The sequence below is a fragment of the Ciona intestinalis genome, chromosome 5 (assembly GCF_000224145.3).
Source record: "Ciona intestinalis chromosome 5, KH, whole genome shotgun sequence".
In the NCBI taxonomy this organism is placed as follows: Eukaryota; Metazoa; Chordata; class Ascidiacea; order Phlebobranchia; family Cionidae; genus Ciona; species Ciona intestinalis.
The window spans coordinates 4680817-4693471 of NC_020170.2; the positions used below are offsets into that span (position 1 = coordinate 4680817).

The following is a 12655-nucleotide window of genomic DNA, read 5'->3' on the forward strand; positions in this document are numbered from 1 at the left end:
GTCCTTCACATCAACATAGTATATAACCATTGAATCACATTACATTATTGCATATAAAAAATGCATGAATGACGTACATAGGCAGACTGTGTGTTGGGAACTAAGTAAACCACATAGAATACAACAATACTATCTATAAAGTCAAGCTTTTACTCATATTCTTATACCCTACCATCCAATAGGCAAAGGAGCTTCTCACCGGTTACACTCCTGGAAAAGTTGAATTTTCCGGAAAGATGGTCGTCCTTATGAAGATCATCAACTCATCAATTGAGTCGGGAGACAAGATCCTCGTCTTTAGTCAATCTCTGAGCACTCTCTCGCTCATCGAGGAATTTTTATCAAACCAGTACATCCCTTTTCAGGACCCTCACCAAATTTCAAGGTAATATTTGTCTTTTTTTACAATTTTATGATTTTCCTTTTTAACTTTTTATTTTTTTATCTACCAAACATAACTTTTATGTTAAATTTTCCAGTGTTGCGCTTCTAAAAACAGTTTTCTTACTTTCCACAGTAAATGGTGCAAGAATGAATCTTACTTCCGATTAGACGGCAACACTCATTCAGCTGACAGGGAAAAGATGATCAACCAATTCAACAATCCTGAGAATAAAAAGCTGTGGCTATTTCTACTTTCAACAAGGTAAAAGTAACTTTTCTACATTTGATTGACTCTTCAGTGCCCAATTTAAATATTTGTTTTTTTAGTTAGTTATAACTTCTTTAAATTTTTTTAATTAGTTGTTTAAGCTTTCTAGTTACTTGTTTAAATATTTGTTTATTTAGTTATTTGTAAAATATTTCTTTCTTTCTTTTCATTATTTTGTTATGCAGTTCTTTTCAAATTATTCAGTTAATTTAAGTTTTAATTTCCAAAATTAAATTCCCACCCATCCCACAAACAGAGCCGGTTGTCTTGGCATCAACCTCATCGGTGCCAACAGAGTTGTGGTGTTTGATGCCTCTTGGAACCCGTGCCACGACGCACAAGCCGTGTGCCGCGTCTACCGTTATGGCCAACAAAAGACATGTCATATTTACAGGTTAGTAGAATGTTTTTATTGTTTTGGGGTAGCCTTGTGTCTATGGTATTAAAAATTGCTTTTAAAATGTCCTAAAGCAATTTGTTGGACTTGATTTTTGTTGTTACGTATTTAATAGTACTTGTTCCTGACTGTTATTTCGTTTTGAGATTCATCATACTTCATGGGCACTAGATCTGGGTCAGATTCACAGAAATTTTAATAAAGCTTGTATATATTTTTTCTTAATCTAACACCTTTTTCTGTTACATTTTTATTGGTTTGCTCTATTGTTTGTTAGGGTTGTTTGTCAACCTCATTAAGCTTAACTTTAAGAACCGCTTTATACACCGCTGAGATATGTAACATACAAGTATACATGTTGTACAAAGTGTTTTCCCCCCAGACTTGTTAGTGATCAGTCAATGGAAAAGAAAATTTACGACCGACAAATTTCAAAACAAGGAATGTCAGGTAAAAAATATTAATTTAAAATTATTAAATATAATATTAATAGAGAATTTTTGTACAAACAAAATTTAAAAATATTTTATTCGAAAATGTGCATTTTATGAGGTCTGCAGTTGATGTACAAAAATGTTTATTAAAACAATTTCTGCATGCTTTTGTTTTTTTACCTAAACAAATATTTTATTAAGAAAGCAGAACGCAGATAAAAAATACAATAAATAAAAAAAACACAAAAAAACAGAAACTTTAAGCTTAAGCAGATCACACAAAGGCAAAAATGTTGATAAAAAAAATAAATCAAAATTATTTTCATATAGATCGTGTAGTCGACAAGTTAAATCCAACGCAAGTCTTCTCAAAACAAGATGCAGTGAAACTGATGGAATATAGCGATATAGAGCTTCCCCCTGTTGATTTATCCGACTTACAAGAGTTTATGGATGATCCTGTGCTACTTGCTACCTGTCAGGTAGGATAATATTATCTTTAAACTAAAATTCGATTCATTTAAGTTTTTGTTTTTCTATCGATAGGTTTGTAGTAGTTTAAATTTGTGTGCCCATTTTTGTTGTACATTTTTTTATCTTTTATATTTTTCTTAGATTGTACACAAGCCCCGAAACCTGGGGTAAATTTTCTGTGCTGCATTAATTAGTAAACATTAGGACCAATAAGTTAGAATTGTTTCACGGAATTATGTATAACTATTTCTGCCTTTCCTGCATTTTAAAAAGTTTTGCAGCTACATTTAAAAAGTTTTAACCCTACATTTAAAAAGTTTGGAACTTAAATTTAAAAAGCTTAGGACCTATATTTAAATAGTTTGAACCCCAAGTACCCCTAACATAACCCCTACATACACCCCACAGCACTGTGGCCACTGGTTGACGAAGAAACCTTTCTTCCACGAATCTCTTTTACTTGACTGCAAGAACCAGCGACTCACCAAAGCCGAGAAGCGAGCTGCTCAGAAAAGTTACGAGCGAGACAAGCTTGCTTCTGCTGCCTACAACTACAGGTAGCTTTTGTTAATCGAATTTTATCTACATTTTTTTAACATTTTGTAATCATTTATACATTTTTTCGCTTTATTGTAATTTTTGAACTTTTTTTTTCAAATTGTTTTTTTCGCACTTAATTTCACTTGAGCCCAATAATTTAATTGCGAAATATTTCATCTACAAATCCTTAATTAAACACACAGTTCACCATATTAATGGTGGACATTTATATTACAGGCTGTCTTTAAATTTATAGTTAAGTAAAAATGATTTTTCACAGTCGACCATCTTACGCAAACTTCTACTCTGGTAAGAATGGATCGTCACAACCACCGACCACACAATCTTCATTCCTTCCTAGGAACAAAAGGTAAGTGAACAAAACATGGAATTTATTTAGCTGTACCCAGCGTAACACTTTTTTATATCGTGAAAATATTATATATATATGAAAATCCTAAATCATGAAAATGTTATATCGTGAATATCTCATATCGTGAAAAATGAAAATTTCATATCATGAAAATCTCGTATCACGAAGATTTCATATCATGAAAACCTCTTATCATAAAATGCTCATTTTCCCCACAGTTCCACTTTCCCCTCCAACCCAAAATTTGGACAAGGAACCCCAAAACCAATTGCCAACGTCCGCCCCATGCAATCCACCCCCATGCCAATGAAGCTACAACCTAACCAACCTAATGGGCAGGTAAGGATATTTTCTATATTTTTATTTTTAAGTAACTGAATAAAAATAATTCAAACAATTTTAAGTGAAATATTTTATTGAAATTAAAAATCAAAAATTTGTCAGTTCTCCAAAAAAATGTTTTTTTATTAAAGTTTTATAATTTTTTAATTGATTTTTTTTCATTTAATTTTTATCATGTTCCAGACTCCTGGAGGAAACATGTGGTTGTACCAGAAGGCAGGTATCAGAGTACAGAAAGTTGTTGCTACTGAGAGCATTCCTCTTCCTCCTAACCCTGCATCCGATACTCCGGGAGGACGTAACTGCATCAGTGCAGGTTTGTTGGGAGTTTGAATGAAAATATAAACTTGAGAGTTTTTAATTAAGCTGTTACATGTAACATAACACGACATAATTTTATTTATCTCTTCGAAAACTATAGTGAAGATCATGCTATTTGAAGAATAAAGAGAAGGGAATTAACAGCAAAAAAAACAGTTGTTAAAACATGCTATCAATATAAAGTGTCGGAAACGGTGTCAGTTAAATATCAGGACTGTTGTACCAAAATACATGTCTGTGTAAACTTTGGGTTGTAAATTCAGCTATATACTAAATATCTCTCCTAATAAGACTACCCACAAAGTTACATATTAAACAAAACAACCATGTTATAACCACTGCATTCTCCATGCCATGTCAGTATAAAATCAGTTGCATTAAAAATAAAATATTTTGAACACAGGTGAGACAATCTGGGTAATTCAGGGCAAGAAAGGAACTTACATACGAACTTACGCTGGTCGCATATTCGCAGTCCGTCCGAATGACGCAGCAAGATTCACGCGACTTGCTTCACCTACTCAACCTGATAATAATACACTGGTATGCAGAGTAAAATTCTTTGTTTGTTTAATATATTCCCATCACCAACGCTGTGGTGAAGTGAATAGCACCCTGAATTGATCAATGTTGTTTAAATAATAACTAACATACATCACTTTATCCACAGATGCCAGCACAAGGTTTTGTCTCTCAACCAACCAGTCAACCTTCTTTTAAACCAAACAATCCATTTCCTACTTCCAACCAGTGAGTATTTATATATTTATCTTAACTCTAACTTTTAACATAATATATGCAATACATATATCTGTTGCTATAGTAAAGTGCCTAGCACATCTGCTTCTTCTGGTCAGTGGTTTCAGGTTTGCACACTGCTATTATTGCTGCTACCATTAGCTTGTGTGCTTGGACGTCTGCAAATTGTCAGCCAAACATTCCAAAACAAAAAACCTACCAAAAATAATCACCCACAAAGTTGGTAACTCGTAAGCGGGCATGAGTTGTATGATACATAACACGCATGTTATAGTGACTTCTGAATAAAACACCTGTGCTCAAGTTGCATTCATTCATTACCCACATTTTAATTTTACTACTCGTTCTAGATTCCCCACATCAACCACAGACTACATGTCACCCCTCCCCTACGACAGCGGACCCAGCTACACCCAAGCCCCAATGTACATGGGTCCATCTTACCCCAACATTAATCCCACCCCTTCTACCCCCCAAGCGATGCACATGCCTTCTTATATGTCAGAACCGAACCTACAAAACACCTCCAGTTCCAACCAAATCCCCTCCTGGAGTCAATCAGATACAAATTACGATTTTCCCCATCATCCCACGACCAGTACTATGGATCCAACACCGTTAGTAAGTCAGGATATTTTAGACGATTTACTAAGCAGATAGCCTAGTTAGAACAGCCTCAAACTGATAGCTGAATGTAATTTCATATATCATAATCAAAAGTGTGATATTCACACTTATTTTGATAGATGTGCTTTCGCGTTTTTGTTTTAGTTGCTATATGCTCTATATTCTATAGGGTTGCCTGCTTTTTGGTCTTGTGTAAAAATAACGTATATTTACATTTCCGATACGTCTTCAATGCGATTTACTTTACACGCACTGTCCACGGCACTGCCTGGTAACATTTTAAATCAGTCCCTTTTTTTTTGTTTCTTTTGAATCAGAACTTTCCCACACCCAACTTTTCAGCTAGCGCAGTATTTTATTTAAGGATAATTTTTATTTTTGACGATTTTAGATCATAATGTTCCGCTTTTTAATATCGCAACCAACTTAATAATGAGTTTTCTTTCAGACGAACTATACCTATGATCTATTACAGTCCTTTCTTGTACCTTAGGCGCTATTTTCCGACAGCTTTTGGCCACAGCGCGTATAGTACTGCCTTACCAATCATGTTGTATATGACCCTGTACATGAAATCGTACGTGTAGAACTTTTCAATTGAAATTGATGTAAATTTTCGCTGTGGGACATCACTTTCGTTAGCAGCCGCAACGAACCATTCCGTTCCCAATGTCGACGTATCTATTTACTGTAAAGTGATTCTCATTTTTCGTAGCACACACGATACCAAATCTGGGTTCCTCGCAGGTTGCAGTAAACTTATATAATAAATTTATTTAAATTTCAACTTTTATTGAACGCAAAGTTGTAACTTGTTTATCTTCGTGTAGCGGGGCAAAGACAGTCGTAGTACGCAGGTTTTTCGTTTTATACACCATTTTTGGGGACTTTTTAATATATGGATGACAATTTAGACAACCGATAAAGAAGCACTGGTTTGAAACAATTGCCATTAGGTATCTTACCCAAAAACACGCCCACAAAATGGTAGCAGGGCCTCGAATTCATAACGTATGGAATCGAGACAAGATTTTGAAAGTTTTCATTGTAGTGGTTTATGAGCTATATGTCAATTCACTCGTTGTATTAGAGCAGGCAAGGTGAGTGCTGTAGTTGAGCATATATGTCATTAAAGCTAACACACGAGTAAATGAATTCATATTTAATTACAAACTGCGAAGTAAAAGACATTCCAATGCCAGAAAACAAGAACATAAGTTAGTTTTACCATCGTTAATCAGTAATGCACATGTCAGCCAAGAAATAGTACAGCTTGTGTAGTCCTACTTAAACAAAAAATACTTTGTTACAGTAATTTTGTACAAACCATAAGCGATATCCCTGCTTTACTGTTAAGTTAGGCTTACAGCTCCGTAAATGTACAACGATTTTGAGCGGCCTTCTATATAGGATGCCTAGATCGGAACTTTGTATGGTCCACGCGCTGGTCGCCCGTAGTCTTGCTGGGCGTGGAGTCCTCCGTATCCGATTGGAGCGGCAGGCTGCTGGTTATAGCCATACTGGGGAATGCCTTGGTCGTATCCATGCCCGCCGTGCTGCTGTTGCTGGTACATCTGAGAATACGCCGGTGGTGCAGGAGCGTAGCCTTCATGTGCTGGAGCCGCCATCTGGTAACCTTGGTGATGGTGTTGTCCTCCTGAACCACTGCTTCTATTTTGTCGGGGTGTGCGTTGTGGTACTGGGGCAGTAGGTACAGGTCTGTCGTATCCGTGGATTCCTGATCTTACGGAGGGAGCGTGGCTACGGTGTGACCGTGTACTCTGTAGTGAAAGGTAATGAAATAAAGGTTTGATGTTTTATTAACAAAATTCGCATGCAGAAAAGACGAAGGAATATAGCTTAGAAATTTAGTTCAAAATGATAAAGACTTAGTTTCGTATCAATTTTCTTTATTCTTACGAATATATATGAGTACATTCTGTTTATGCTTAATTCGAAATTGGTCTTAATGTTATTTGCTGCCTTGCGTTTTATGTTGCGCGCTTGTGCCTGTGGTCTTCCGTGCAATGCTGTACTGTAACGCGCTTTGTACGCCAACTAATGCACGCGCCTCCCGCTAATTGTTTGATTTTGAGATTGTACACTTTATGTTTCGGTGCCAGTGTGTGTGAGTGACTGGTGGAGTGATGTTTTAGCTAAACATTGGTGTCGCTTTTACAATAGACTACTGCAGGTGTTTGTAGAAAATCTGAGTGCCCAGGGTTGTAACTACAAAGTAAATGATGTTTTAATTTTTTGTCTTTCTTTGCTGAGTACTGTTTGTGTTGTGGTGCGGAATAGACAACACGGCGCTCTTATACAGCTTAACAATGATTAAATACCATATGCTCAGGTTAGTTCTACAGATTAATGCTTATTCGTGACTGTACTACCACACTCGATAACATTTCAATCACCGTCTTTATTGAACTTGGCTTACATACCACGTTGATTACTATCAGCCTTTCCTTAGATTTCCACAGCGATTTCGGTAACACGGAAACCGCGTGATTGCCGTAAACAACTGTTGCAGTAATGCCAAATATAGAATATAGTGATTGTAGTAGTTTGGGGTAAAATGGGATATTTTCATGCTCTGCCATTTAGAAGTAAACAAAAAATCTTTACAGATGGTTCCAATGTAACTCGTTGTTTTAAAGAGCGTTGTTAATTGTTAAAAACACGATCAGGAAATATATTGGACATAAGGTGTTAATGGTAGCTTTTTTTTTCTACGATGTAAAATCTACAGATATTTTGACCAAATCAAATTATAACATAGCTGACCGCTGTTTAAAGCATATAGGCATACACTAAAAAAATCTTTTGTTTTATTTTATATAGATACTTTTGATTGGCGTATTTGTTTAATAATGAATTAATTTAAGAAAGTTTGTTTATTAAATTCCTTTACGTATCGATGGGTATAGCAGTTTTAAAAAAGGTATATGAACTGTATATTGAATTATAGTCTTTCTTACATAGCATATACCGTACTTTAAATTAAGTCTTTGCATAGACAGTCTATGCGCCCATGGGCGTTTCCACACTCTGCATATACACCGCTAGTTTATTTAGCCACATTAAAGCTGTTGGAATGTCAGCAATGATGTGAACTTATCGTTCATGCCGTAAGCCATGCTGTCACGTTGTACTTTATGCGAGTATTAAGTGTTCCCATAACACTGCTTAAGTTGATATGCGAGCTGTTTTATGACAAGAGTCTTACTGTCGCGTAAATTGATGTTTGTATATAATTTACTACATATAAACACAAGTCACTACCATAAATATTAGCAAGAAGTGCTGTTTTCAGTAGCCTATATTTCTGTGCGCTGTTTTATTTATGCTGGCAGTAGCCTCTAATGACCCTAATACCAAGTGAAAACTATTCCTTTGACCATGCACTGTCAAATCGACAAAAAACTCAACCGATGCTAAAAACTACGTTTGCGCCAAAATTAATGTAAAACAACTAAAGTTTTAGTTTCAATGATAATGCAGTTTCAATTATTTGCTCACGTAAATAAAATAATGTAGGGTAAGATGGATACAGTTAGCGCATAATATCCCATAAACCTAATCGTGTTTTATCGATTAACAACTCTCTTTTAAACTCGCAGGTAATGTATAATTCTATAAATCTTTATTGTTTACTAACAAAAGTAACCAGAAAACATGAATAAAATCATGATTATAACTTATTTACACTCGCCCGTGACGGGGCAACGACATTCGTTATAACATGAACCATCTTACCCTAACCTACTATTATCCTTACCTTCGTATCGTCCCAATCTCTTGCTGCTGCTTGGTGACGTGATGACATCGGAGGTCTATCATGTACATTCGGAAAATGTGCGGCTGGGTTACTGACTCCCAAGTTTTTACCAGGTCTTGAAGCTGGTTCCTGGTTCCCTGTTTCCCCGGCTTCCCTCGCCAGTCTTGCCTTTTTTCTTTCGTTATATTTTGCGTAACCAATAGCGATCAAAATGACTGCTGCGAGACCACCGATTAGAACTCCAATAATTACTCCAACCGAAGAACCTGTGTATGAAGAACGATTTTTAGATGCTTCTTTTGCAACGTAGCATTAACTTTGTGTGAATGAATACGACTTATTAATCCTCGTGGGGTAACATCAATCGTTATAACACGGGTGTTCTGTTTCATACATCACGTGCCCGTTTACGAGTTACCACGTATATGTAACTTTGTGGGTAACTATTTTTCAAAACTTATCTCTTTTTTAAGACTACAGTGTTAAAACTCTGCTGGGTTAGAGGCAGGCGCGCTAACCAACATTCCTTACTAAAAATGCATTAACACAAGATCATACCTTTGCATTCTAATTTATGTGTTGGCCTCCAACCATAACCTCTTTTGCATTGGATTCTCTCCTGGCTCGCTGTGCCAGAGTTACAAGTCAGTTTACATTTGTTGATTCCTCCTTGTAAAGAGCAAGTAAGTTTCCCGTTGTCCGGCGACGTCATACTCTGGCCCGCGCATATGTGTACTGGAAATTGTAATGTGGTAAAAATAGTGAATATATCGAACAGCATAGCGTTGTTTTATTTTATATGATATCCGTTCTGAAATGTCTTCGTCACGGTTTAAAAACTAAAACCATCTTCAGTGGTGTCAAAAATGTGTGTTACGTGTTATATTCGTATAAAGTAGAAAAACGACGGAAATGGGTTTAATAAACTGCTGCAGTAAGCGCCTTAAGCGTTAAACACGCCTATATCCTATAAGCTGTTTTGGCAAGTAAAATTCTGGCACCACATAGAAGAATGCTACAAACTGCGCTTAATTTGATAATGTGTCGTTAAGTTTCTTATAGGTATCTGATTTTTTTTGGTGTGCTTTGATGTCTTTATTTCAACTTTTTAGCCTATCTAATAGTGATGTATTAAACCAGTGGGTCAATTCCCAAACGTTCACAATTCAAATAATTACAGTGCAATTATATACAGCGAGAAACACGACATTCAACTTTACCAACCTGTTTTTCTCGACATTTTGTAATTGTAATCTTTGCCTTTGGAAATCCACTAAAATTGAAACACTGTTTTAAAATTTTACCAAAAAAATCACAGATTTCGAAACTCCATTTCAAAAACTTAGCAACTATAAAATTGATGCTTTAATATCTGCGAATATATAGCATAAATCTTCTACTTTTTATACTGTTTTCTCGACCAACTTGCTAGTAAACAAAAAAAAACAGTCAAAAATTACTAAACTGTGTCTTCCTGACTCCCATATAGACCGATTTTAATTGTTGAACGCACGAGCTGGATATTTGGATATTATGTGCTGAATATGTCCCGTCTTACCCCACAGTACTATACATATTATGTGAGTGCATGTCCGAATATACGTTGCTATTTATAATTTAACCACAAGTAAACGTAAATACGGTAACATAATGTTTCACTTTGATTGGTTTCACTCTATCCTGCTGTTTTTTTAACCATCAAGTTTCTGCCTTTTTGCCACCTGTTTGTAAACGCTCAGTATATAACTGTTCTGTTACATCTATATACACTTGACTCTACAGTTAAAAAGAAACATTTATCTATACTTGTCATTTTATGCCAAACGTTTTCTCAACAGCTCGTTGTCTTAATTCCTCTGGACACTGGTTTACGAAAAATTAAGTTTCTGTGATATGCCTGGGGCGGAAAAAGACGAAGGTCTCTATTTCTGTTGTTCAGAACACGTAGTTCACGTGACGCCTTGGGCATGTGACGTAACTCCGGTAAATGACAATACATTTTCACCCATTTTGTATAACTGTACTATGTTGTTAATTACTGCGACTCTGACATGTTTTTGTTGCATAACTTCTCTGCTGTGTCGTATTGCTTGATCCGTCTCGCTTATTCATTTACAGCTAAAACACCGCGGGCCCCGCCAGTTTCCGTTGTATGTTTTGTGTTGGTTAAGCGTTCTTGTCTAACTTTGATGATTTCGACGTTTTGAGTAAATGCCGTGAAATGGGCAATATGGGACACCGTTACGACGACTTGTGGGTAGAAATCGTGTTTAACTAACCTGATCCACGATCATGACACAGGCCCTTCACCATATACGTGTTTAGTAGGATATGTTCATTATGTTAAAGTATTTTTAACTGCGTCATTCGATCGCCTACCATTAAAATCGGCGCCTGGTACATTTGTTGTAACGCTCGTCTTGTAACCGGAGGTCTTAGGGTTCGGAGCTCGATGTTACTACCAACGTGATAACTATTGTGGGCGTAGTCTGTGTGTTAAGCTAGTGATATTTGATTCAATCACCCACAAAGTTGTGTACTTGGCAACTCGTAACCATACGCGGGGTAATGTAACTGCAGCGTGACACCGATGATTTTTATAAAATAAAAATGTATATTATCAAAACACACGCATAAGTTGAATTAGACAATATATATCAAAATGCACGAACCATATCTTAGTACTGTATTATCATAATCACGATGTACATATAGCTGAGAATCGTAACTTTATTGTCACTGAGCTGAGTATGGCAGTTTGTGGCCCCGAAATGTTACACACTCCTTTAAACAGCTGGGCACGATATGAATTTCTGATTTTGTGTGGACAATACACAGAAATAAAAAAGAGTAGAACGCGCAACTGCTCAAAACCGTGATATATTCTTTTTTCTATTCACGTGACCGCCAACTCCGTCCCCATTTCCCTTCGTCTCCATTGTAAAAGATAGGCGCATAGTATTTTTGGACGGTTTTAGCTGTTTATTTTAAAAACTACACAAACAATTCAAGTTTGTTAGGCTAGTTTAGTTATTTGGTACGTTAACGGTTACAGTTTACCACTTGTTTAGGAAATTTAATTATTTAAAAAAATTAATTAAAAATTTCAAACAAACGGTTTTTTAGAAATATATATATATTAGAAAATAGTTTTTTTGCACAATAACTTTAAATTAAGTCAAAAAACGAAGAAAAACTACACAAAACGTCATCGACTTCATTGACTACAATGGTAAACGGGAACGACCCGCGAAAGAGAGACAGTGTATCGTGCTCTCTCCTTTGCCGACATTGGAGATGCGCCTTCTATTCTTTTTTATTTCTGTGGGACAATATTGTTGAGTGGGAGACCTGACATATTTGCGGCGCAGACGCCGCGCCGCTTTTCCTCAGGCGCCGCGCCGCTTTTTTGTAGGCGCCGCGCCGCTTTTTTTTAGGCGCCGCGCCGCTTTTTTTAGGCGCCGCGCCGCCTTATTTCATGCGCCGCGCCGCTTTTTGCACTCAATTACAAGGCGCTTAACGGGCTATAGCGTTATTTGAATAAGGTAAAAATTTGAAGAATATCAGAAGTATCTTTTAGTTTCAGAGACCTGACTATCTGTTTAGCCCTCCTTCAAATACCACACATTTTAGTTAAAAAAATTTTATTAAAAATTTTCTTCTTATCACTTCAGCAGAAGCCAGCAAAAAGTCAGCAAAATATCTGTCACAAATAAGAGTAAAACGTGAACTTCTATTCCATACAGTAAATTAATTTGTTAAAATTTCTGTTTTAAAAGTATACAAAACATTACAACTCTTATAAACCCACCACAAATTTGTTCCTTATTTTTCTTTGCATACAGGACAAAGCCAGATTGTATTCTGTCCACTTATATGGTTGTATTCCTTTTTTTTTAATGTTTAAACAATTACAGTGAAACCATCTATGGCATGAGTCACATCCAATCTAAAA

The 12655-nt window shown here is 36.1% G+C and overlaps 3 protein-coding genes and 1 long non-coding RNA gene across 4 annotated transcripts in view; 2 read left to right on the forward strand and 2 right to left on the reverse strand.

Annotated features, from left to right (window-relative positions):
* The window catches only part of LOC100181238 (helicase ARIP4), a gene marked incomplete in the record, with an annotated part of 15155 nt that extends 9443 nt beyond the window's left edge, over positions 1 to 5712 (forward strand). Inside the window, 12 exon segments of the mRNA XM_004226031.4 lie at positions 183 to 385; positions 518 to 646; positions 909 to 1046; positions 1432 to 1499; positions 1814 to 1965; positions 2366 to 2514; positions 2778 to 2867; positions 3089 to 3209; positions 3396 to 3528; positions 3937 to 4076; positions 4204 to 4283; positions 4643 to 5712. Of these exon segments, the coding sequence (XP_004226079.2) occupies positions 183 to 385; positions 518 to 646; positions 909 to 1046; positions 1432 to 1499; positions 1814 to 1965; positions 2366 to 2514; positions 2778 to 2867; positions 3089 to 3209; positions 3396 to 3528; positions 3937 to 4076; positions 4204 to 4283; positions 4643 to 4952 (1713 nt within the window).
* A 354-nt stretch (positions 5713 to 6066) lies between these two features.
* LOC100183586 lies at positions 6067 to 10074 on the reverse strand. Its single transcript, XM_002130285.5, has 4 exons — positions 9925 to 10074; positions 9259 to 9435; positions 8701 to 8966; positions 6067 to 6700 (listed from the first exon to the last, which is right to left on the reverse strand). Exons 1-4 carry the CDS (start codon positions 9938 to 9940, stop codon positions 6335 to 6337), a joined length of 825 nt encoding a protein of 274 aa, XP_002130321.1. The 5' UTR covers positions 9941 to 10074; the 3' UTR covers positions 6067 to 6334.
* A 2165-nt stretch (positions 10075 to 12239) lies between these two features.
* Positions 12240 to 12655, forward strand: part of LOC100184290 (peripheral-type benzodiazepine receptor-associated protein 1) — a gene marked incomplete in the record, with an annotated part of 33188 nt that continues 32772 nt past the window's right edge. The window contains 1 exon segment of the mRNA XM_009860393.3: positions 12240 to 12245.
* LOC113474286 lies at positions 12328 to 12604 on the reverse strand. The gene is made up of 2 exons (XR_003395941.1): positions 12512 to 12604; positions 12328 to 12403 (listed from the first exon to the last, which is right to left on the reverse strand). It is a non-coding gene; the product is annotated as an uncharacterized LOC113474286 (long non-coding RNA).